The 27,058-nt window shown below is 42.5% G+C and overlaps 1 protein-coding gene across 4 annotated transcripts in view; it reads right to left on the bottom strand.

The window, feature by feature from the left end:
* glcci1a (glucocorticoid induced 1a) overlaps positions 1 to 27,058 on the bottom strand; it is a 336,314-nt gene that overhangs the window by 262,171 nt on the left and 47,085 nt on the right. Inside the window, exons 1-2 of one of the 4 annotated variants that reach the window (XM_072509093.1) lie at positions 24,624 to 25,477; positions 16,120 to 16,271 (exon numbers count right to left, since the gene is read on the bottom strand). In XM_072509093.1, the coding sequence (XP_072365194.1) occupies positions 16,120 to 16,271; positions 24,624 to 25,017 (546 nt within the window). In that variant the 5' untranslated portion in view covers positions 25,018 to 25,477. Of the gene's footprint in view, positions 1 to 16,119; positions 16,272 to 24,623; positions 25,478 to 27,058 lie in introns of those variants that run through there. The other 3 variants (XM_072509092.1, XM_072509091.1, XM_072509094.1) reach the window with 3 other exon arrangements.

Here is a 27,058-nt window from a genome sequence, read left to right as displayed (position 1 = left end):
CTGACCGAATGGGAGCTAGGGCATCTTCCACCGATTTGCAGAGGTCCCCTGATACAACACACCATCACTCCTTGAATTGCGCCTGTCAAGATGCCAGTAAGCATCTCGGCCTTTAGCGGAGTGGCCAGAGTCTCAGAAACTGCCTCCCCCAATTTCTCCGAAACTGCCTCCCTCATTTTCTCCACCAAAAAGCCCAGAGAAGCCTCCGATTCCATTGACAAACTTCTGCCTTCAGGTTTCTTTGCCCAGACTCTTCACGGCATTTCCCATATATGGGCACCTTATATGATCAATTAAGTGGAATTTAAACAAAAATACTCCCAGCAACTGGGTAAAAAGGGCTGAAAGTCCAGTACCCTAGCGGGAGCCACCTTGTGTACATCTTCTTACATACCACCACCAGATGTCTATCCAAGTCATTGATATTGGTTGTAAATAGTGGAGACCCAGCTTGAGGGGAAAATCTAAGAGGTTTTAACCAATTAAAGTCCAGTGCACATTCAAGCCCAATCTCTACCAATCCTAGACTTGTCTAAAATTGGCATGAGCAATGCACATCAGGCAAACATGAACTTTGCAGGAATTGACTCCTATTTACAGTTCCGGGGAATTTTAAAACCTGACAATGGGTTTCTATGCCCAGGTTGTCAGTTAATATTATCTGTAATATTTCATATTTTGAGAACTAAAATTATTTGTTCATAAAAGAAAAAATTCACCCTTTTGGTGTACTCATTTTAGAGCATAGAAAGGTCGTCATGACCAATAAGCACTGCATAGGACAACAAGCCCCCACTCTTATTTGTAACAAACACAAAATATAATACTATAATACCCTTTCCTGAAATCTCATCTCATTCACAAATAATCTTACAGATATTCACTCCAAAATTATGAAATATAACTAACCCATGAAAATAAAATGTTGTATAACATTTAGGCCTTCACCTTTTACATAATAAACAAACTCTATTCACCATTCAAATGTGCAAAACCACTAACTAGCAAATATTAGTTCTGAAACTCAGCTAGATACTTGAAAGACACTGTAGGCGTCCATACTCATTTTTCAAATAGGAAGCATACGCCTACATGTTATTTCCCTCACACTTATGACTGGTAAATCCCAGTCTCACAAGCCAAATATACAAAACCAGTTATTTATATTTCAACAATACAACACTGTGGAATACAACCTTGAAAATAAATCAGCATTTAAAATTAGAGAAAGGCTAATGTGTAATAAAATATTGCTTTAAAATGGTTTACTTCCTCTTTATATTTACAATTTGGCACTAAACCATTTCTCATATCTGCCTGCCAAACATTTTTTTTATCTACTCTCCGTCTTCCTATCTCAACATTCTCGGAAGTGGAAAGGTCTGAGCCACAGAAAGATCGTCAACAGATGATGTAACAATATGAAGTGGGATAGGTCACGCTCAGCAAAGCATAACCATTATTCGCAAATTCTACCACGGAGGAAAAAAGAAAGTCCACCCATGCAATCAGGAGGTGACCAATGACCAGGGAAACTAGAATTTTCACCTGGGTCATTGACATGTGAATACAGTCCACTTTCGACAATATATAGTTATTGCTGAACAAGAAAAAGAATCTTGAAGATTTTTGTCTTGCACTCATCAGGGCACTTTGCAAGAATACCAATATAACGGGGAAACAACTATTTATACTGCAGTGCTGAGTGGTTGGCAAGTGGAATCTGATTGGTAAAGGTGTTGCCATGGAGAATGCAATAGTTGATGGTGGCTGACAGTTAACTGCCAAGCATAGTTTGAAATCTTAAACCAGGCCAGGCAGCTCGACCCCGATTGGTCAAAACATTACCCTGAGGAATGAGTCAGCAAATGGATCTCACTTCTTTTGCTTAACTGAAACAGGCGCAATACAAATACATGTTCTTTTTGTCTGCAAAGAGTCCACTCGCCAACCTATCGGCACTCCCTTCTCATACAATAAAAATTGCTGTTTTCCCCTTAGATTGGTATTCTTATGAAGATTCCTGACGAGAGCAAGATGAAAACCCCAAGTCTCTTTTCTCTAGCAGCTACTGGAGAAGTTAATTTATTTTCAGCGACAAAAGTACCATCCTAACTTAAGTATTGAATTAAAAGAACTGGAGTTCAAAAATTAAGTGGTTTTCCCAATGGCTCAACCAGTATAAGCAGAGTTGCTGAGGTACAGAGGCAAGAAAGGCCCCTACTCGAGAATCTGGCTTATGCCAAATTATCTCATTTCAGGCAGGGTAGCCAGTCGGGAATTACAATGGGCCTCAGTGCCACTGAATGGGGGGGGGGGATTTTCTACCACTCCCGGCAGCTACTTGATTCAGTTATCAATTATCCATGTTAGAAATGTATATGCCTAAGCCAATGAGAAATGGGTTGAATTAAGTTAAAATACCCTAATAGCTGATTAATCTGCTGACATGCTTCAACAAAAGACAAATATGTGAACAGTACCACTTCAAAGTGAAGCACCGTTTTGGATGACCAACGTCCATGGAACCAGGAATCAAGTCGCGGAAAGTAATGGACGGAAAATGAAACACTTCCATTAATTCCTGCTAAATTATGTGGACATGAGCTATTTCTCTTGAAATCAATGGTCAATCGTTTGCACGTTTTTCTGATTTTACAAATGTTACACACTTTTACAGTTATCAAGTACTAGAAACTATTGGGTGGAAACTAATTGAAACTGCCATGCTCAATTATAATTTGCAGGTTTCAACTGAATAAGCAGTAGGTGACTTGTGTAAACGGAGTTTTATTTCCACCTTTGATGAGGCTAGCCCTCCATGACTTTAGAAAAACATAGAATAATACAGCACATTAAAACTGACCATTGACAAAATCTTCAGAACACACCTTCAGAACACACAAGAACTCAAGTGCTCGTTGATTATCATGAAATGTGCCCAGACATGTCGCATCAAGACAAAACATGTATGATATGGTAACATGGATGTGCATTCACTTTTAACTATAAACTAACAATGAAAACTTTTGTACCGTTTTAAAGGCTCTGTTATTCAATGAAGGCAACCAAACTAGCGTCTATAGTTCATCTGCACCCTGTATTGCCGTGGCTACTAGCCCTGGTGTGGTTCACTCGAGCTGTAATTTTAAATAGTAGCAACTAAATCCATTAGTTGCCAATGAGGTTGGGGAGGTGCCTGTTAGAATAAATTGTGCTCACCCAATCTCTGCATCAAGCAGGTAAGGCATATAAGCAAGTGATCCTCCAGTCTGAGTAACCCTAATTGTACTAGTGTGACATGTTTTTTGAGCCCAAAAGCAACAATTTTCAAACTAATCTGAGTGGTACTGCCATTAGTGCTAAATTAGAAGCAGTTGTGTGGGAAGTGGATAAAGGCTGCCCAAGCTCAGATGAACAGATAAAGAAAACCAAGAGGTCTTTGTTCTGAGAGTTTGGACTGAATTGTGTCAGGAGTGAAAGGCCTGTGGCTTGACATGGTTCACCATCCAGTTCAATGAAGTGCGCCAAGAAAAGCTTGAATGTGTATGTAATAAAACAAATACTTTCTCAGTTACTTAACTTGTCGGTAATGCTCAGATTTGCCTTATTTAAGTGTATTTGGTGCTGTGTATATGTGGCTCACAGTATAAGTGGCCTAGGAAAACAAACATTTTGACACTTCTGTAATAAACAATTTCTTAAAAAAATAAAATTACTGCACTTCAGTTCCTTCAGGTGGACCAAAATTGTCGGACAATATTCTCAGATAGAATAGATGCATCGGGAGTTTGACACAACATATTAAATGAAACTATTTAAATAATGTATACGGGAGCAGTTCAATTTTGTGTTCAGGGTCCCTGGGTACCATTCATGAATCTACATGAGAATTACTGGCCAAGGAGACCAGGTCTAACCTAAAACATTAGTAAAACGTTACAATTGGTCTCAGTTGCCTGCATGTTTTGGAGTTGGTGCAAAGAGAAGCCATCAGGAATCCTATTCCTCACTGTTATGCAGTTACTGAACCTGGGAGCTTTTGTAAAAGGAGAATAATATACTGCACATGATCCAAGAGCCTGCTGGCACTTACTACCTAGGCTCACATCAGAAGAAAGGCATTTAAATGGTGCCTTTCACTACCATATGTCTCAAAGTGTTCTATGGCCAAGTTTTATATTAATATATTAATTATATTATTTTATGGGTATTCCATTGAGCGGGCCTTCAGACGGGAGTCGCCACACTACCAAGCAATGTTAGTGAATGGGAGAGAGTGGGTTTGGGGGGGGGGGGGAAGAGAGACATTTTGTTGAGCAAGAAAACGGGGTTTGTGGGGGCCAGGGAGGTGAGAGATCTGGGGGGGGGGGGGTGATAGTGAATGGAGTATTAATGGGGACACAGGGAGTGTTTATGCACCTACACCTAACTGGGACGATGCGGGGTTTGTAAAGAGGGTACGAGGGGTGATTCCGAAATTTGATTCAGACCGGCTGATCATGGGAGGGGGTTTTAACTGTGTCATGGAGCCGAAAGTGGACAGGTCGAGCCCCAAGTCGATGGGAAGGTCGAGAATCGCAAAAGATAGGATGGGAATGGTGGCTCCATGGAGGTTCAGGAAGCCAGGAGGGATGGAGTACTCCTCCTTCTCGCACATGTACAAAGTGTACTTTAGAATAGATATTTCTGTGGTGAGTCGGGCAGTGCTGATGGGTGCGGTAGGGGCAGAATATGCGGGAATTGTGATTTCAGATCACATGCCGCATTGGCTGGATGTGAGGCTTAGTTCAGTGCAGGTGCAATGGCCTGGGTGGAGGTTGGATTCAGGACTTCTGGCAGACAAGGCATTTTATGAGAAGGTGAGTGTGGCAATTAGGAACTATGTGGAATTTAATGAAAATGGGGAGGTTCAAAATTCTGGGTAGGTTTGGGCCGAAGTTTGTGACATGGGTTCGTCGTCTGTATGCGTCCCCGGTGGCTAGTGACTGTACGAACAAGACGAGTTCAGGGTACTTTGGGCTACATACAGGAGCAAGGCAGGGGGGCAGGAGGAGTCCTGCCAGGGTTCTAGTTTGAGGGCTCTGGTGACGGCCCCGTTGCCGTTAGCCCTGGGGAAGTATGGGGGGGGGGGGGGGAGATGGGAAGTTGAGAGAGGCGGGGATGGAGTGGGTTAGGGATATGCCCTCTGAGGGGAGGTTTATGGGGGTCGGGGTCGATGAGCTGCGGGAGAGGTTTGAGCTGCCAAGGGGCAGGGAGTTTAGGTATCTGCAGGTGCAGGGCTCCACGTGAAAGGAGTGGCAGACATACACCCAGTTACCGGAGTGCATGTTGTTGGAGCAACTGCTGCTCTGACGATTTGAGGGTAGGATTGGGAACATATACGGGTGGTTGAAGGAGCAGGGCCGGGTGCAGGTGGTGAGGATAAAGCGTAAGTGAGAGGAGGAGTTATGGGGAAATAGGTTAGGGACTCTGGTGTGAGGCGATGTGGCGGGTGAACTCAATCTTCTCCTGTGCGATTATTAGCTTCATTCAGATCAAGGTGGTGCATAGGGTACACATGACTCGGGCGAGGATGAGTGAGTCCTTCCTGGGGATGACTGATATATTTGAGAAGTGTGGGCGGGGGCCGGCGAATCATACTCACGTGTTCTGGGGTTGCGAGAGCTAGGAGAGTTTTGGGGAGCCATTGTTCGGGACGTTATCCAGGAGAGTGGGGGCTGTTGAGGTCAGGCCAGACCTTATGGTAGCGATCTTTGGTGTTTCAGAGGAGCCGGAGCTGGAGTGGAAGGGGGCGGTGTCATGGCCTTCGCCTGTCTGACTGCCCCGCAAAGGATCCTGTTGAATTGGAGGTCGGATACTCCGTTGGCGGTGGCAGCCTGTACGACTTTCTATAGCTGGAGAATATAAAGTTTGAGTTGAAGGTGGTCAGAAGAGGGCTTGGAGGTGCAGTGGATGCCGTTCATGATTTTGAGGAGCTATTCATCGCGGGGTGGGGGTAAGGATTAAAAGGGGAAAAACTGTAAAATTGGTAACTATACTTTAGTGGACTGTATTTTGTTGATGTGTATGTTTGGAATAAAATATCTTTAAAAACAAAATCGGTATTCCATTTTAGAGGCTCATGAGGATGCTAGTTCCTCCAGCAAGTGCAGACAGAGCCAAGCTTCAAGCACCACAAGCAGCCTGTTTGTAACAATTGGAGAAGAAGAGCAATAGTAATAAAAGATTCTATAGTCAGGGGAACAGATAGACGCTGCTCTGGCCGTCAACGTGTTCTCCAGTCCTCTGAGAACAGCTAGTGTGGTTCCACTATTTAAAAAGGGCTGTTGAGATAAGCCAGGAATCTACAGGCCAGTGAGTCTCATGTCAATGGTACAGAAAGTATTGGAAAAAATTCTGAAGGAGAAGAGAATCTATCTCCACTTAGAGAGGCAAGGTTTGATCTGGGATAGTCAGCATTGCTTTGTCAGAGGGAGGTCATGCCTTGTAGATGAGGGTAGTACAGTTGATGTAGTTTACATGGATTTCAGCAAAGCCTTTGACAAGGTCCCACGTGGGTGACTTATAAAGAAGGCAAATGCACACGGGATACAGGGTAATTTGATAAGGTGGATTCAAAATTGGCTTGGTTATAGGAGACAGCGGGTGGGTGATGACAGAAGACTGCTTTAGTGACTGGAAGCCAGTGTCCAGTGGTGTACCACAGGGATATGTGCTGGGTCCCCTATTATTCGTCACTTCTCTAAACAACATAGATGACTTTGTGGGGTATAGGATCAGTACGTTTGTAAATGACACAAAGATTGGCCGGGTGGTTAACAGTGAGGTCGAGTGTCGTAGGTTATAGTAAGATATAGACGGGATGATCAAATGGGCATATAAGTGGTAGATGGAATTTAACCCTGTAAAAAGTGTGAGGTGATACATTTTGGAAGGAGTAATGTGACAAGAAAATATTCAATGAATGGCCAGACACTAGTTCTGAGGATTTGTGTATTTGTCCATAGATCTCTGAAGGTGGAAGGACAGGTTAATTTGATGGTGAAAAAGGCATATGAGACACTTGCCTTTAATCAATCGAGGCATAGATTACAAAAGCAGGGATGTCATGTTGGAGTTGTATCGAACTTTGGTGAGGCCACGCCTGGAGTACTGTGTGCAGTTCTGGTCGCCACATTATAGGAAGGATATAATTACACTGGAGGGGGTACAGAGGAGATTCACCAGGATGTTGCCTGGGATGGAACATTTAAGTTATGAAGAGAGGTTGGATAGGCTTAGGTTGTTTTCACTGGAGCAGAGAAGACTGAGGAGCGACCTGATCGAGGTATACAAGAGGAGCATGGACAGAGTAGATAGGGAGCAATTGTTCCCCTTAGTTGAAAGGTCAGTCATGAGGGGACAAGTTCAAGGTGAGGCACAGGAGGTTTTGGGGCGATCTGAGGAAAACCTTTTTACCCAGAGGATGATGACGGTCTGGAATGGACTGCCTGGGTGGGTGGTAGAGGCGGGTTGCCTCACATCCTTTAAAAAGTACCTGGATGAGCACTTGTAAATGGGATTAAGGAAGGAGGTCAGGTGTTTCTCACATAGCGGTGCAAACTAGATGAGCCGAAGAGCCTCTTCTGCAATGTGAGATTCTGTGACTCAGAAGATAGAGTGCCATCACCAAGGCACAGTTGACAAACCTGTAAAACAGAGCTTCTTGTGTCTGGCACAAATAACATTTCCCTACAAGGAATCAATATCGTCAGAAACAGGAAAATGAAATGAAATGAAAACTGCTTGTCACAAGAAGGCTTAAAATGAAGTTACTGTGAAAAGCCCTTAGTCGCCACATTCCGGCGCCTGTTCGGGGAAGCTGGTACGGGAATTGAACCCGCGCTGCTGGCCTGCCTTGGTCTGCTTTCAAAGCCAGCGATCTAGCCCTGTGCTAAAAATTGGTAAGAGAAAAAGTAGATGCAGGCACCAGGTATGAAATGTAGTTTGTAATGGAACTGAAAATAAAATATAGTCTTTAAATTGGTTATGGGCATCGTTTATTAGCAACCAGCAAGGGTGGGTACGTGGGGGAAGAGTGCAAGACTAGAGAAGAACAGAACAATTTAATTCAGGTAACTAGGCCGTAGCTAAAGGGAATATTTAAAAAAAATCAGAGAAAAAGATAGACTATCATAACCCAGAAAATGGAAGTGGTGGACAACTTGCTGAATTGCAAGAACACCTGAGTGAGTGATACTGAAACTTGTTCTAATTCTTAAACTCAAGAGATATGTAATTTAAGACATGTTGTGACAACATCCTTTCTTTACCCACCACCGTCCCACCCAACTAGGATCAAACTAAGGCTGCAGGAGCTTGTTTCTATGACTCCTGATATGTTCATGTCTAGTGCTAGTTCCACTTCAGATGGGAGATGCTGTGCACATTCTTGAAGATTACAGACGTGTTCAACCAATGCTGTACAAGATGAGCAAGGCCTGTCTCCAGTAAAAAAATTAGTGCTTGGGAAGCATGAGTCGGGGGTCGGAAAACAAGGAGGATAACATGGTAAGGACAAACTCAGGGAGTGGCAGAAGCTGGAAATTTATGGAATCATATCTCGCCATCAATACGCAATAGTTCTTTAAATGCTTTGCCTTTTTGCATTCAATACTGGTTATGGGAGGGAAGTCTGGAGTGAAGTTTTCATATGCTAAACGTTTTCATGTACAAAACTTCAATCAAGGTAAATCCCAATAACCCAAGGATCAAAATATGTCACAATGGTAAATTATGAACCACCCATTAGACAAGCCCACTTCTCTACTTTCCACAAATGGAATCAATCTGGTGTTGTTTTCTCTCCTCACCAACACCTTCATGTTAACCGAACAGTCAGCATTAGAATTATTCAATATCATTCATTGAGGCAATGGTGTGCCATAAAACAGCTATATAAATTGTAACATATTCAAACACAACATGAAGCATCATATATAGTTCTAGAAGAGAAAATAACATTTAACAAACAAACAAAACAGACCAGAACAAGGATTAAGGATTTTAGGGAGTGATATTTGCAAAATCGAAGATGTCACAAAACATAAGCATCATCTTTGCTTTAATAATGCAACACCGTACCGGCCTCCCCAAACAGGCGCCGCAATGTGGCGACTAGGGGCTTTTCACAGTAACTTCATTGAAGCCTACTTGTGACAATAAGCGATTATTATTGTGTAATCAAAGAGAGTTATTTGAAGGGTCGACTACAAATGATTTTTAGAAAACTCATTAAGTGTAGGACAGGAAAATGTAAAAACATGCTTGCATCACAAATAAATTCAAGATTTCCACCTTTATTTAAGAACATAAGAAATAGGAGCAGGAGGAGGCCATTCGGTCCCTCAAGCCTATCCACCATTCAAAAAGATCATGGCTGATCTGATTGTGTCATTAACTCCACTTTCCTGCCTGCCTTCTATAACACTTTCACTCCCTTCTAAACCAAAAATCTAACTCCACCTCGAATTATTCAAATACCCAAACTCCATGGCTCTCTGTGGAAAAGCATTCCATAAACTAGAGACCTGCGAAGAAATTCCTCCTCATCACTGTCTTAAATGGGAGATGAGACCCCCTTATTTTTAAACTGTGTCCTCTAGTTCTAGATTTCCCGCCGGGTTGAAACACCTTCTCAGTCTACTCCTCAGGATTGTATGTTTCAAAAAGATGAAATTTACACAAGGAGTTGTTTTTTTTTCAAAAATGAAATGTAGACTGAGATCCTAATTTTAAGAGGTGCCTTTGTTACAGAAGAATCACAGGAAAATAGTGCAGAAAAGGCTCTTCGGCCCATCGAGTCTGCATCGCCGCATGAAAGGCACCTGATCTGCCCATTCTAATCCCTTTTGCCAGCACTTACATTCCATATAATTTCAGCATTCATTATCTGAATTGCCTGAACATTAAAATAATGTAGCAAAATATCTGGTGTGAAAAGGGGGAGAATATGTGGCAAAAGGAAGAGAGCAAGAGAGAAAAAAAACTACAGAAAGCCGAAATGCAGAGATATATCAGCAAGATCCAAAAGGATACTGTTGGGATTGTTATTTGGCATCCTTTTCAGGGGTCCAAACATTCAGACTCTACAATTAATTATTTAGATCTCAAGATGAGATATATGGTCCTTACAGAATGTCTTGTTACACATCCTAGGCGAAATTCTCCGGAAACGGCGCGATGTCCGCCGACTGGCGCCCAAAACGGCGGAAATCAGTCGGGCATCGCGCCGCCCCAAAGGTGCAGAATGCTCCGCATCTTTGGGGGCCGAGCCCCAACCTTAAGGGGCTAGGTCGGCGCCGGACAAATTTCCGCCCCGCCAGCTGGCGGAAAAGGCCTTTGATGCCCCGCCAGCTGGCGCGGAAATGACATCTCCAGGCGGCGCACGCGCGGGAGCATTAGCGGCCACTGACAGCATTCCCGTGCATGCGCAGTGGAGGGAGTCTCTTCTGCCTCCGCCATGGTGGAGACCGTGGCGGAGGCGGAAGGGAAAGAGTGCCCCCACAGCACAGGCCCGCCCGCGTATCGATGGGCCCCGATCGCGGGCCAGATAGGCCCACGCCCCAACCCCAGGACCCCGCCCGCGCCGCCTTGTCCTGCCGGTAAGGTAGGTGGTTTAATTTACGCCGGCGGGACAGGCATTTTAGCGGCGGGACTTCGGCCCATTCGGGCCGGAGAATCGCGCGGGGGGGGGGGGGGCCGCCAACCGGCACGGCGCAATTCCCGCCCCCGCCGAATCTCCGGTGCCGGAGACTTCGGCAACCAGCGGGGGCAGGATTCATGCCGGCCCGCCGGCGATTCTCCGACCTGGCGGGGGTTCGGAGAATCTCGCCCCCTGTCCTTAATGGTTGATCAAATCATTTCCAGACCATCTGTCCATCACACTCCTGCTGCACAAACGTCGGGTGCAGTCCATTTCTCAGCTGGTTAAGTATCTCCTCTGTCTCTGCTCTCAATGACATACATTTTGGTTCCACAGGAGTGAGTGGCAGTCCCAGCGCCAAGGTCTGAAAGCAAGAGGGATCTAGAATCAGGGCTGGCAGGCAGGAAACTAGGAATAGGCCCATAGTTGGGCTAGGAACAGGTTAGGTCAGTGATCTTGAACTTCAGCCTGGATTTCTACTGACATTTCCATTCATCTCGAGTCCCCAGGGCTCCTTAACAAGGAAAGGCAAATAAATGGACAGAGTGAAAGATCCAATGCTAAGACTCAAGGTAGAGAGAGCAATGGTGGGTCCAGATGTTGAGGAAGTGGGCTTGGGTAAGGGCATGCATACAAGTGGTCATTTGAGAGAGGGAGTCAAACAAGACAAACTAATTAAGTGAAAAAACATCTGCCGGAATTCTACAAGACTGACTCCAGAGTTGGACACGGAGTTCATAGAATAGAACCCCTACAGTGCAGAAGGAGACGATTCAGCCCATCAAGTCTGCACCAACCCTCTGAAAGAACACCCTACCTAAACCCAATCCCCCATCCTATCCCTGTAACCCCACCTAGGGCAATTTAACATAGCCAATTTACCTAACCTGCACATCTTTGGACTATTAGAGGAAACCAGAGCATCCGGAGGAAACCCACGCAGACACGGGAAGAAGGTGCAAACTCCAGACAGAGTCATCCGAGATTGGAATCGAACCCTGGTCTCTGGCACTGTGAAGCAGCAGTGCTAACCGCTATGCCACCAATTGCTCCGTGGTAATCAATAATATCATTCATATGCTTTCCGTGGATAAGCCAAATCCCTAGAATAACCATATGATCCTGATGACTCAATGGGACAATCAAATGGTCAAGAGGACCTAGGCTCATGGATTTTAGACAGCTACAAATATACAAACATGCGACTGATAATTCAAAATGCCACAAATTAACATGTAGATCCAATTAAGGACTTACCAAGAGGAGGTTTACAGTATATTTACGCTGTGAATGGAGGGATGTTAACTTTGTAAAAGAGAATAAAATTCTACTTTTGTCCACATGGAGGGCAAAGCTCCCTGTATTCTGCCATAAAATGCACCGGACCACAACCTTAGGGAATAATCTAACTTCACTACACCATTACAAATTGCATTTTCACAAACCTATCCATCGGAACTGTAAATTTGTGCCATTAAGTGTGTTTCCTGCTGCAAACGTAACCCCAGCAGAAAATATATTGTGACTGTCTAAATTTAATTTATTCATGACCCTTAAGAGTCAGAGAGATGAGACTTTAATTTCATCAATCTGGATTAGATTCAACACCAGCCTCCAGAAGTGAAATTCAATCGGCCACAAAATGCCCCATATTCTAGGCATCAGACATCCAACCAAAAAAAAGTTTTAAACATTAACATAAAACAAACCAAACAGAAAATATTGCATAGCATAGTACAAAATACACCAAATCACAATTTTTTTCACTTTAGACATGCACCCAAAGACTACCAGCAGGACTGCATAAATGACCTAATTTAACACCGAGGTCTAGTACAGCAACTCGTTACAATACATTCAAACACAATGGAATTTCCCAAACCATAACCCATCAAAATAAATTACAAAAAATCTGTTTTGTTTTTTAAAAACTAAAATCATTCTACCGAACTCCCTTTGCCAATGACATGTACATGATCATTAAGCTCCCATACAAAGTAAGACATTTACAGTTCCTCACTTACAACTTAGCAGAAATCCAGTTGATCAACAAGTCATCAATGTCACCTCTGAGAATTGTAACCACATCAATTCATTATTATACGTCAAAATATACACATATGATTTAATAGAACCCAGTCTGGAAGATCATATTTTCTTGTATCTAAACATCCTCACAGTTTATTCATATACAAGATCGAAGACCCTGAAAATCCAACAGTGCTGGAGGGTATTCCAGTGTTAGTGCTTCGGTGAGCCAGCTTGGTACATTGATTACTGGCTCCTAATGGTCACAGATGTTGGATTCAGCTCCCTTGGTTTTAATATTACATGCAGATCCTATACTACTCAGGGCAGATCTTTGCCCAAGGGCAATAATTGCAGTACAACCTGATCTGGCAGAACAGCAGAGTTTCAGGTTAAGAAAATAACCTCATTGAAATGGTTTAATTTTTCGTCAGGAGTCCAGACCACAATCCTAGCTTGGACTTCCAGGTGAAGCCAGATGACTAGGGAATGACTGATTCAAGTAGGCACATCACTAGAGATGGATCACTGGCTCCATTGTTAAGGAAACTGGAACTTTCAATGTCAGAAGCCCCCTCTATCCCACCATCACTACTTCACTGGCTTTGTTTGGGATGGGCAGTGTCTCTACCACCAACAGGCCATTGAAGAAACCATCAGGTAAGGCTGTGACAAAGCACGAGTGGCCCAGGTCTAATCTGAAGCCCTTCCAACAGAATACCATGTTGAATAATGGTGGGAGTTTATGGGATAGGCCTCAGATTTATGGTTTCAAAATATTTAGACATTTAACACAAAAGTAAGCATTTTAAAATAACTCCGTACTCTGGCCTCATTAAAAGCTTTTTTTCCCCCCCGACACCAATCTGATGTCTGCATAAACACCTGCACAAGAACATTAGAAATAGGAGTATGTCCCTCATACATAACCTCTCATTCAGTAAGACCAAGGTTGAACTCCTACCATATTTCCCCGCCATCTCCATATCCTTTAATTCCCTGAGCATCAACAGATCCATTGATCTGTTTTGACTATATTCAATAACTGAGCATCCATCTCTGAGATAGAGAATTTAAAAAGTTCACAACCCTTACAGTGAAGACATTTTTCCTCATTTTGGTCCTAAATGACCAACCCCGTATTTTGAGACTGTGGCCTCTAGTTCTGGATTCCCCAGCCAGAAAAATCATCCTCCCAGCACCTCTCTTGCCAAGCCCATCAAGAGTTTTATATCATATAAATAAAAGGATGCTGGAATCTCAAACACAAACGGAAAATGTCGAACAATCTCAGCAGGTCTGACAGCACCTGTGGGGAGAGAACGGAGCTAACGTTTTGAGTCTGGGTGATTCCTTGTCAAAGCTATAGAGAACTGGAAATAGCACCATATTTATATGGTTGTGGGGAGGGATGGGTGGAGCAGTGGGGCTGAATAGAGGGCCAATAATATGTGGAGATTGACAAGGATAGCATCGACAAAAAGACAAAGGAAATGTAAATGGGGGCAATCATGGCTAAAACGACTGCCGGTAGATCAGAAAGTGTTAATGTCAGAACAAAAGGTAAGCAGTGTCAAACGGCAACTTGGAACAGGGAACAGATTGCCCTAGTGGGCTGGAGTTGGGGGCTGAAGGGAGACAATGGTGAGGGGAAAAAAGATCAATGGAAGAAATGAAAATGAATTTATTGAAATAAAAATGGGGTGAAGGTGGAGGAGAGAGTTCACAGTCTGAAGTTGTTGAATGTTAAGTCCGGAAGGCTGTAACATGTCTAATCGGAAGATTAGGTGCTGTTTCTCCAGTTTGTGCTGGGCTTCACTGGAACATTGCAGCAGGCCAAGGACAGACATGTGGACATGAGAGCAGGACGATAAGTAAAATGGCAAGCGACAGGAAGGCTTGGGTCCTGGGCAGCATGTGGCGCAGTGGATAGCATTGGGACTGCGGCGCTGAGGATTCAGGTTCAAATCCCGGCCCTGGGTCACTGTCCATGTGGAGTTTGCTCATTCTCCCAATGTCTGCGTGGGTATCACCCCCACAACGCAAAGATATGCACGTTAGGTGGATTGGCCACGCTAAATTGCCCCTTAATTGGAAAAAAAAATAATTGGGTACTCTCAATTTAAAAAGAATTTTTAAAAAAGGAAGGCTTGGGTCCTGCTTGCAGATGGACCAAAGAGGTTTTGCAAAGTGGTCACACAGTCTGCGTTTCTCCATAGTAGACAGCACTGGGAGCAGTGAATGCAATAAACCAGATGAGACCATTTATGTGCTTCAATGAGATCATCTTTCATTCACACTCCAAAGGGAATGTAGGCCTAGTCTACTCAATTGCTCCTCGTGGGACAATCCCCTTATGTCTAGTGAATCTTTGTTGCAGCCCCTATAAGGCAATTATATCCTCCCTTAGATAAGGAAGCCAAAGTTGTACACAATCCTCTAGGTATCATCTCAACAAGACCACATGTAATTGCAATGAGACTTCTTCACAATTAACACGGCAAAACTTTTGTAGTAAATGAATAAATTGTAATGATGCTTCTCCCAGCCCACTCCTGCTTTTCTTTGCTTATCTTGAATTTCACGAGGTAATGAAATTTAGGAACACTACTTTTCAATGTTTGCATCTCCATTGCAAGAAAATCAGAGCATTTTGTTACTCAGCTATATCAGTGCAGAAGTTACAAAATCTACTGCTTCTTGGACACTGCAACAATATAGCAACCCAAGCCCATACCCTTGACATAATTATGCCATTGGGGAAAGGCATGTTTATGCAAATTATGAATGTGGGGAAAGGCAAACTGGGGAAAGGAATAGGTCTGTAGACTAGAAATGCTACAAAGAGTAGGTACCCAAAAGATCAACTGCACATGCAGTGTTAAAACTAAATTAAAACTTCAAAGAATTGCAATGAAATAGGCCCTATAATTAAGGGTTGTAAAATAAAGCCACTGATGACTTTAACCCACAACCTAACTACATGGAACCTCAATAAAAAATCTTGTATTTTGTACACAATATAGCAATTCTTGGTCCCTACGGAAACAATTCCACCTCGTTAGATATGATCTTGACCATGACACATTTTATTTAATAACAGTATACGTGTCTAACACTTCAACTCCTAGTTCTTTAATTATCAGAAGATAATGATAATGACAGTACTTCTGGACTAATGACTAAGAAAGTGGCATTAGTACTGTTGCATCTAGAACTTCCCCAAACCCAATATAGAGACGAGTAGCAAGAGTTGAATAAAAATGGTTTTGAAAAAAAGCATTCAAAATCTGTTTCAAGGACGAAACACAAAAATGGAGCAAGTATTAAAAAAGATGAATGCACTGATCAAGGTCACAATGTACAAAGTACAATACATCCCAAATCTCAATTTTGCTTTTTACCTGTGTAGATTTGTCTTTCATAGATGATGGGTAGTGTATATGGGGATCACGTGGCCACTGTCCTGTGAGATAAGGTCCTGTTATGGTGTCTAGAGATGAGGTGCGCCGGATTGTATTTGAGGTTCTCATCTGTTGAGATTTGGACCTTTCAACTGTGAAAAATGAAGGAGCAGTAAATATTACACAGCTCTTGTCCTGATGACCAAAATGATCCCTTTCAGAGGAAATGCAAATCTACTATAAAACAATGTTTTGCAAAAAGCTTTGTACATATTAAACAATCAAGTACATTTGGCTTATTAAGTATGGTGCTTATTAAAAGCACTATGCCCAAGCTGATTCTTTATGGTTACCATTGAATGGCAGCAAAGCTTGTTCCTCATAAAGTGTGCACCTATATTTAAAATGAATATCTTCAACTATTCCTCCTCCACATCATTTTAAATTTGGGTAAAAATTAATGACTGAGACAGCATTCTGGTCCGGTAAACAATTCCTTGCACAATGTTTTCTTCCTCAACCATTACAATTGAAACATTCAGAATAATCACAAGTTACTTTTCTACACACACACACACACAGACAACCACCCCCACCACACTGGAGCTCCCACCAATGATTTTTTGTCTTATTCCATGACTGGTATTCTTCGCCAAGCTCTTCATACATCTAAAGCCCAATGCTCCAGAGCAGCCTGACCAGAGAGTTTATGAAAGTCATCTGATCTGAACGTCTGTCAAAAATCACACATGGCCCCAGGCCTTTTTTTTTTAAAAAAGTTTCTCAATTCAATGATGTACCATGCATCATGCAACAATGGAGCTATATTTGTGGTTCACCTTTTGTGAATATTTATGTTCACAGATGTCATTCAGAAACATTCACGACCAAAGATCCCTTTTAAAAGACTGACAGTACTTTAGTACAGACAAAGTAAATATGAATCAGGGCAGAACTATTTGATTAATCAACTAGCCACTGATAAACCATTTAGCTACTGTGTCTTCTACAAAAGATTATGCCTCCACTGTGCTACAGGAAAGAAGTCATGTTGACATGAATTAATGAGGTTGTACTTTCCATTCAATGGGAAGTGAGGAACACAAATATTCAAAGCAACCCCCAGTAGATGTTTCGAAAATCGGTTCACATGGCTGCTACTGGGTAGATTAGTATGTCTTCTGTACAGCAATAGCCATCATTAACTTCTGGCACCATTGCTGTGCTTTGCGTGAACTACAAGAACTGCTGACAACAATCTGGACAATTCACCGACAAAATTATGAAAACCTTCACATCACCAAGAAAGCTTAGTAGGTCAGTAATGGTCCACATTATGAAGATGCCATAAGAAAAGCCTGCAGACTTACTCATTTCAATCATAACTGGTAACATAGTAACTACAAACGTATGTCACTCAGTCGGTTTACTGCCCCCAGCAACCATTATTCACATGTAATTGGACATCATCTTTCAGGGTTACACTGTTAGCATCCAGAACAGACGTACAGTATTGACATTACTTCCATCATGTCAGTTCTGGTGACACTGCTAGCAGTAGGCCTCACATGGCAGGACAGTAGGCCTCACATGGCAGGACAGCATATTCACACATGGCTGGAGATCATTTCAGAAAGCAAAACAATGAAACAAAACTCATTGATGCTCCAGTGCGTTTTGCCATGGAACAGTGGTTGTGATGGCACAACCAGGAATAGGGATCAATCAACTTAGCAGCACATTCAGAAAAAACTACGGATCATTTCCGAGTAAAAACCAAACAATAAAAATTATGTGCCACTGAGCAGAAGCAAATGTGTTCGTATCCACAGCTTTCCACATGGTGAACTGCCACTCTAAACTATGCCATCAGGGAAATTATTCCGCCCTCTTATTGTAAGGTAGGAAAGAAAAATGTTAAGACAAAATAAGTTTATCCCAAGCAGCTCTTACACCTACATGTATCAGCAAGAAAGAAATGACAGTGGCGTAGATTTGGCAGCTGATTGCCTACTAAATAAGTAATGCTAAGCAGCAGCCTAAAAAGGGAAGTGTTGAATAGCTACAGAAATAAATTACTTGGTATTTTCTCGCAAATCACAAGTTGAATTAATTCCACTCCCACCAATTAAAGCAAAGTAAAACACAAAGTCCAAAAAATAGAAATCTTATTGGATGCCATTAATTTTGGTCGTTTGACAGTTCCCATGTGGGAACACTTCCAGCCCAGAAAAATCAGATTTACGTTTCTTCCCAAAACAAATGAGTCAAACACATCCCAATGTAAATTCTTACTGCAAATGTTCATTAAAGTTGCAATCAAATTGAACTGAGAATATTTTAAACAAAAGAAAATGATTGCCAATGGTATACTTGCAACCAAAACTGACTTGCAAGGTCAAGTATATCATACTCTAGAGATCAAATTGCAATATTTATACATAAATAAACTGCGTGGAAATTTAATGAAAAATGCCATTCTAAAAAGAATTTAATTCAAAACACATTTTTCAATGTTTAACAGATTGAAATTATGTGAAATCCGAGGACTCAAAGCTGAAATGATTGTGCATTTAATTTCCAGCTAGGTGCTGACAAGTTTGAACCTAGAGCTATGCATTGCTAACTCAATCAGTTTCATGAATTTACAACTGGGCAGCTACATTTAATGGGGCACACAGTAGAAATTATTTCATCTTGGTTACTAATTGGGACAATACCTTAAAAATTATCTTCCACCTAAATTGCACTTATGAAGGAACAAGGATGTACATAGAACCATTTGATCATGGTAAGACAACTACACTCAATATTACCCCGCGTCATGAGATCTCATGTAGCCCGAGCTGTGACAATGTTAAATTAATTTATAATTTACAAAGAGTTTCATGGGTGTGTTGTGAAGCTGTCTGTTGCCCATCAACCTAAACAATCCCACCAGAAGAATTAAGTGACGAGAAGAATCCAAAATATATATAACATTTGTTTGACATTTTACATTAGTGAGGTTTTAAAATCTGTTTTAGTACATTGTGCATAAATAATAAGGGTCTGCTAGTCAGTACAATGAGAACACCACCACCTGGGAGGTTCTCCTCACTACCCTGAACTTGGAAATGTATCACTGTTCCTTCACCTCACTGGGTCAAAATCCCGAAACTCCCTGCCGAACAGTACTGTGGGTGTACCTACACCACAGAGATTGCAGTGGTTCAAGAAGGCAGCTCACGACCACCTTCTCAAGGGCAATTAGGGATGGGCAATAAATGCTGACCTAGCCAGCAATACCCACATCCTGTAAAATAATTTTTTTTAAATAACCAATTGTCATGGCTTGATTTCTGCAGATAATACTAGCCTGCATACTGAAATCACATGCAAGGGAGCACTGAAACAGCCCTAGCTGTGACATTTGACCAATGTTATAACCCAACACTGCATGCAGAGTGCTTATGTCCAAGCACAGTCCAATGTCATAATAATAGGTCTTCAATATCAACAGAAAATCTTTGTCTTCTAAGCCTTTTACAATCATCATTGTGTATCAAACCTCCTACTTGGGTGGTTTAGCAAACAGTGATGAGAATATAGAGACTTCAACAAAGCAGGTAGTTTAGTAGAATGGACAGGCTGGTGACCAATGTTCCCTCTAAGCTGCCCAGCAACCCAAAAGGTCCAGTGGTGCCATTCATAAGTTGGCCCCTTTAAATTAGCGCATCTGCAACGTTAAACAAAAGGTAATTAGCTGCACCTTTAAAGAAATCACCCATCCACTTGAACAAAAGATTACAGGGAAAGGTGCTTGTGACAGCTGCAATTTGAAATGAAAATCGCTTGTCACAAGTAGGCTTCAAATGAAGTTACTGTGAAAAGCCCCTAGTCGCCACATTCCGGCACCTGTTCGGGGAGGCTGGTATGGGAATTGAGCCGTGCTGCTGGTCTGCCTTGGTCTGCTTTCAAAGCCAGCGATTTAGCCCAGTGCTAAACAGCCCCAATTTATGAAGTGAAGCATTTGGGGAAAAAACACAAGGCATTGGGAGAATTCACTTGTTAGAAAGACAAAGAAGAATGTTGATGAACAGATATCCGAGGGTTCAAATACACAATTTCCTAAAAGTGCGAGGATCCAGAGTACATATCCTGGCCTTTCAGTTCTGAAACATTTCTGATATTCAATTACATCAGGTCAGAACCATACCAAAACTCCATTTACTTGCTCTTTGTTCCATATCCATTTGTATCCTTGCCCAACAAAAATATGTTCTGGTGGATCAGCTGTAATCTAATGGAACAGAGTATTAGCCTTAGAGAATTGGATGATCCACTCTACTATCTTCCTAAACTCTCACTTTTGTGAATTTGAACCCCTAGGTGGCTCTGTTCATTAACATAATTTTGTGTCGTTGCACTTAGTGCCTACTCCAATCATTTATTTCATCCTTCCCTAAAACGCTTTATTTTGCATTTTTGCAGGTGACTTCCAGATTTCAACTACCAGCCCTTACATGAGAAAATACCTGTATTTCACTCCAAAGATAATGCTCTCGTGTTCTGGATTCCCCAGGAAGCAACTTGTTTATCTGAAATCTATCCAAGCAAAAGCTTTTATCATTTTGAAAACCTTAATTAGATCACCCTTCAAAAGTTAAAGAAATACAAACCAAGTTAGTTAGTGCCACCTGTTCTCACAATTTAACCCTTTAGCTCTGGCATTGTTCCAGTGAATTTGAACTGTGCCCTTCCAAGGTCAAATATCTTTCTTGAAGTTTGATACGCAAAATCGAATGCAGTATAAAGACTATTACAATTTTAGATTTTATAGACCCAAAGAGTTAATGATAACATTGTGAATTTAATCTTAAACATTATATATGCCTCAATTAGGGTACAGTATTTTGTTTTTGCCACAGTTATAGAAAGGACATTGAAGCCATCAATATTTAAAAGTTTCCCATCCTGACAAATCTACAACTATGAAGAATAATTTTAGATATCATAACTACTTTGGCAAGAGTAGCAAAGGCTAAAGAGAGATTTAATAAAGATTTTTAGATAATGAAGGTGTTAGCGGTGATGAGAGTTCATCTAGCTGGGAAGTCAATAATAAAAAGTGTCAGCAATTTAAAATTAATCACCAAGATAGTAAAGAGAAAAGGTAGGATAAATCACTAATCAGGCAGTTGTTGGGGTTTTGGAATGCTTTGCCACGAGTGGTTGAAGTAGATACTATTGCTTCAAGGAGAAGATTATACATGGCTCTAGTCTAGGTAGAGAACAGAACACTGAGATTAGGTTTGGATTGTTCTAGCAGAGAGCTGGCAAAGACAGGACTGGCCAATTGGTCTCTTCCAAAGCTGGAAACTTCTATGGTTTCCATCTACAAATGTTGTGATTTTAATGATAGTATTAAATGGTACTAGGCCAAATTATTACTGAGTAAATAATGCCATGTTCTGCCGGTCACAAACTAGGAAATGTTTTGCTTGTAAAAAAAAACATAAATCCATTGACCAATGTAGCAAAATATGTCTGTTCACAAAAAGGCTAATTTGTTGTTAGAAATAACTGATACTTGGATTATTAAATTTAATTAGGTATTCTTTAAAATAAAATGTCAATATTTTATCTCTGCACCAAATAGTTTTATTTCCAACCATCGCGTAATTTTAGCAATATTTTAACCTAAAAAAAAGGTACTTTAATTCTGAACCGGTCCATAAAACCTGATCCTAGGTCTAAAAGCTTTATTTCAGCCAAGCTGGCCGAACAAGATTGCAGGTTGGAGGACTCATATCCTCACTCAGGCTTTGACGAAACAGCGATGTGAGTGGAATATGTGCAATTGCACCCCACTCCATGTAAACTAAATGGAGCTGGAGGAAGTGAAACGTTCCCATTAAAAAACAGGAGTCGGTATCCCTCGTAAAAGCAACAACAACCTCGCAAACCAATCTGTTAAAATCTTCCAAAGCTGTTTTGCAAGCAAATCTCAACCCTTGGGGGTTATATTCAGCCCGTTCAACGGTTGAAGTGGATTTTAAAAACAAAAAATCATGGTAGACTGACATAAGCCTCCAGTTCAGTTCCCACACAAGGAAACCCATCTTCAGCCCCGCCTTCATTCACTGGCTCCCGGCCCGTCAACGTGCTCACAGACCGAGAGTGACAGCTAGCTGCGGCTTCAAAGAGAAAATAACATTTGCCTTTGTTTAAAATGTTTTGCCACCAATGGACAGGTTTGCAAACGGAGGACGACGGGCTGAACTGGCCATCCGTACAAATTTAATGTGTTTTGACTTGAAAAGCACGAATTTGTAAATTTTAAAAAAGATCACCGTTATCAAATGTGTAATAGTGGTTTGCACAGGACGGCTGATGGTCGAAATGTTTAAAGATGTGTGACGCGACCAGCTTCTGGAAGCGGTGGGATTACTGCATGAGGTCTCCGCACAGACCAAAAAAGCATCAGGAGATCAGGAGCAACTATTGTCCGATTCATGGAAACCAGGTCAGGCAGCAAACATGTTATGTAAACAGCGAATGCGAACAAGCCACCGACTTACCCTTAAAGCACAGTATCTGGCGGCAGAAAATGGGGAATGACTCTGGTTAAGTGACCAGAGTCTTCACTGATAAATGCAAAAAATGTTCACTGTTTCAATTTTTATTAAAATGCAAATCTATAGTTAGGCATTTCTGAACAAATTCCACAAGTGTGTAGTATTTCACGCAAGCTCGATGTTCCTGCGCTTTAGTGGAGTTTGCGTATTGTCCTTTGCTACGGCCCCCGAATGAATTAAAATGCCACAAGCCCTTGGTCCATGTGTTACTGTCTGAATGCCAAGTGCATTCGGCAGCTCTGCAATAAAGCAGCCCATTCTCTGGCACTGAATATCATTATCGCTCTTTAAAATATATTAAAGCATGCATTGGAAAGGCTGTAAGTGATTAGGATCAGATTTAGAATCGCATTTTATTACACAAACGCCTGCACTGTACAGAGACAGTTAAAACTACCGTTTTAATTTCATTCATGTTTTTCTTCGCCTCCCCCCTCCCACTTTTTAAATCTTAAATTTCTGCATCAGCGGGCGTGATCCTGGAGGGGGGAGGTAAAATACTTAACCATAACCCCAGTAATAGTACCTTGGCTTCGTTGCTGCAGCTGGCTCGTAAACAGCCTGAAAGCCAGTGGGAAAAGGTGACATTTTAACCCAAAGTAAATATCTAATACAATGAAACCTGACATTAATCAAGTCTTGAACTGATGAGCTATGCACATACAAATAAGATACCAGGTGAATTACACCACGAGGACGTTTTGTCCCTGTTGACACTACTCAGCTTCAAGTTCAACCGCACACAAATGCGGGAGGGATATTAACCATTTATGGTTTAATTTTTGCAAATATAAGCTTGTCTGTCACGTTGCATTAATGCACACGTCAACATTTCACTATAACAAATTATTTTAATGTATTGCTTTATTTAAGCACATTAAATTTCTATCTAGTACTCTTGCTGTTTCGAAGCAAAGCTTTCTTGAGTACGGAACAAAACACTCCCTCGTACAAAGTGAAAATACTTCATCATAAACACTGGTTAGAAAAGAGGTCCCCCCCCCCCCCCGGCAGTTTCATGAGCCAATTGAATCTTCAAATAGAGTTTTGCTTTATATTAGTATTTCTTAGCTTCAGAGGGTAAAAGGTAGAATCTGAAACGATGGATACAAAACAATTGAGAAAAATATTGAAATGCTGCAAATTGGCACCCAATTTACATTAATGCATTTTGCGCCGTCGTTTGTATTTTCTGCCAATTACATTTTGTAATAGGAACGTAAAATGCCCTGGTTTATGTAATATACAAGATCAATTGTTTACATGGAGGTGTAGGTGACCAACTGTTTACAATACCAAGAGCTGTTCTCATATTTTGTTTCAGTTAATAAGAACCGTTAAAAATGTTCTTTATCGCCATTAATAAAATAATCTATTCTTGCTGGAAAGCTGGCATCATGTGGATCAAGCCCCCCAGGAAAAAGACCCTTCTGGGTCTCTTGCCTAGCCTGCATACAGACACCCACATCATGTCATTTAAATCCCCTTCTGCATCAACAAAAACATCACCAAACCCTGCAGTTATTTTTTAACACCATCACACACAGAATAAACATAATTGCAATTTCTCACCCCTTACATTTAAACAATAGTTGTAATGCTTTTGTGTAGCTTTACAAACTGCTGCATGGGTGTTTCTTTACCTATCTTTGAAAAAAAATCCCAATTAACCATTAAAAAATCCCAATTATCACAATTAACCATTTCTGTTTCCAAAACGTCTCGGCTCCATACATTTGTACGACAATATACTAGAAAAGTGCCAACCTTTTTGAACAGATTTGAAGGAAAAAAGTAGTAAACACCCTGACAAACACGCGTTCACATAATCGTATTGTTCTGGATTTTTAATTTAACTGTGATAACAATAGGTTGCTTCTATACCTTTGTAAACAGGAGAGCTAGGGCTCCTTCTCTCAGGTGAGCTTCTACTGTCAGGAGACCGTCTGTGTCTCACGCGTCTGTCGGCGGCGACAATCGCAACCGGAGCCCAAAGCGAAGAGGTGGGCGAGGAGGTCGGGGAAAGTTTCTGTCCGTTCGAGGTGGTGGATGTGGCTGCTGTTGAGGTCGAGGTGGTTGCAGTTACTGTTGGTGAAGAGTGAGCCGCTGTTGCTGCCGCCGGTGAGCTGATGCTGCCGCTGCAGGAGGAGGAACGGGTCGGGCTGTTGTTACCTTGTCTCAGCTGGAAGGGCACAGTGGCCCTGATGGGCTGCAGGCGGTTCGAAGTCGGCGACCCATTGCGCCGCACTCTTTGAGACGCTTGTTGTGAGGACGACATAGTGAGACCGCTTTAATAGAAGCGCGTTCTTGAAAATAATTCTATCAAATGTATTGTTCAAACAAACTGCAGAAAGATCTTCACTCCGGACACTCTAGGGGTCTCAGGACGCTCAAGAATATTTCTGTTGGTCACTGATTATTCGTCCAAATGGGGTTATTTTATGAATGATTTTGCTCCCTCTTCCCCTCTCCTTTTGCTTGAATCGGTCCGGTTGCAGGACGCTGCTTGTTAAAGTGGCTCTAGTTAATCCCAGGCTCGCTGTCTCACTCATTCGCCTTGCTGTCCTTAGCCCAGCTTCACAGAAATGACAAGTCAGCTGCAAGCAGGGAGCTCTGAGTGACAACACCCTCACCCAATCCCAGAAAAGGCTGCAGCTCACTGTGCTCCAGTAGACAGGTGACTGACTCTGCTCCTGCCCAATCATGGGGAAAGAACATCCCCCCCTACCCCCCAAAAAAAAACAATTCTCATTCCATTGGTAGGGGTCGGTAGGATGGACAGCCCTGACCTCCAACCGGCCCAAGGACAAGTGATCTGAGCGGGGCTGATCCCCCGGCCGTCCCCTTGCATTGGCTGTTCCAGCAACATATCGCAGCCGGTGCCGGAGGCTCCATCCAATTACCGGCGGCTCGTTGATCGCCACCTCCGGCTCAGAGAGCGCGGCGGCCCGCCGCCTTTGTGACGCACATGTGATTGACAGCCACACTCCACCTGTGATTGGCAGCTGCACTCCACCTGTGATTGACAGCCACACTCCACCTGTGATTGACAGCCACACCATCTGTGATTGACAGCCACACTCCCCCTGTGATTGACACCCACACGCCACCTGTGATTGACAGCCACACTCCACCTCTGATTCACACCCACACTCCACCTGTGATTGACAACCAAACTCCACCTGTGATTGACACCCACACTCCACCTGTGATTGATTGACATTCACACTCCACCCAAACACCAAGGTTTAGGCACTAATGTATATGAATAAGAGCAGGGGTCCAATCACCGACCCCTGGTGAACATCACTATAAACCTTTGTCCAGTCTGAAAATAACCATTAACACTGTGTTTCCTGGGCAGCATGGTGGCGCAGTGGGTGAGCCCTGCTGCCTCACGATGCCGAGGTCCCAGGCTCTGGGTCACTGTCCGTGTTGAGTTTTCACATTCTGTAGTATCCTGGGTTGGCCACTTCCCGACTTTAAAATGGTGACCCGCAAAGACTACAGGGAAATTCAGCCCACACAGGCAAAACTAGCAGGTGCAACGTTTCCTGTGTATTAGACTTTGCAGAAACCCAGACAGCACTGAAACTACCGACCATCTGCATACTAATGAGCTATCCCCGGGAACAATTGGAAACATTTAGTGAAACAAGGTCAAGCCAGACTCCTCGGCGCCAGCAGGAGCCAAGACAAAGGAAGGCCAACGGACACCTAGGGACCGATAGAGAAATCGATCCAAGTGATCGGAACGTAGTCCAATCACTTGGAACCAGGTACGGGGTCCGCCCTGAACGGCGCAAAGCCCCTGGGGACTATAAAATAGAGTCCCCAAGTTCAATTCGTCCTTCTTGGCAGGGTCACTCAGCAGCTCGAACCAACCCTTGACAGTGAACTGCCTAGTTGCTGCACCAACCAAGTAAGTCTCCAGCCAATGCACGCTACGAGTTAGGCGCTCCAAGCTACTAGTCCGTACTAGCTTTGAAGCCTGCAGATTCAGAACCCGAACGAAAGGCCATTTGTTCCCCTGACCTGGTGGGCCAGTTCCAAAGCTAAGTATAGGCCTATAGTATAGAGATAGTCTAGAAAGTAGAGTTTTATGCATGAGTAATGATTGACTGTGTATAATAAATGTGTTTTGATTTGAAACTTACTAACTGGTGTATTGAGTTATTGATCAGTACTTGAACTTGAACCTCGTGGCGGTATCATAAAGATACCTGGCGACTCGAGAGCAAAGGTTATAGAAACAGAGCAAATTAAGTAGAGATACAACGGGCAGCGTTTAAGAGCCAACCAAAAGTTAGCAACATTTA

The sequence above is a fragment of the Scyliorhinus torazame genome, chromosome 6 (assembly GCF_047496885.1).
Source record: "Scyliorhinus torazame isolate Kashiwa2021f chromosome 6, sScyTor2.1, whole genome shotgun sequence".
In the NCBI taxonomy this organism is placed as follows: domain Eukaryota; kingdom Metazoa; phylum Chordata; class Chondrichthyes; order Carcharhiniformes; family Scyliorhinidae; genus Scyliorhinus; species Scyliorhinus torazame.
The sequence above is the reverse complement of the archived record's forward strand: the minus strand, read 5'-3'. Positions and strand labels throughout refer to the sequence as shown.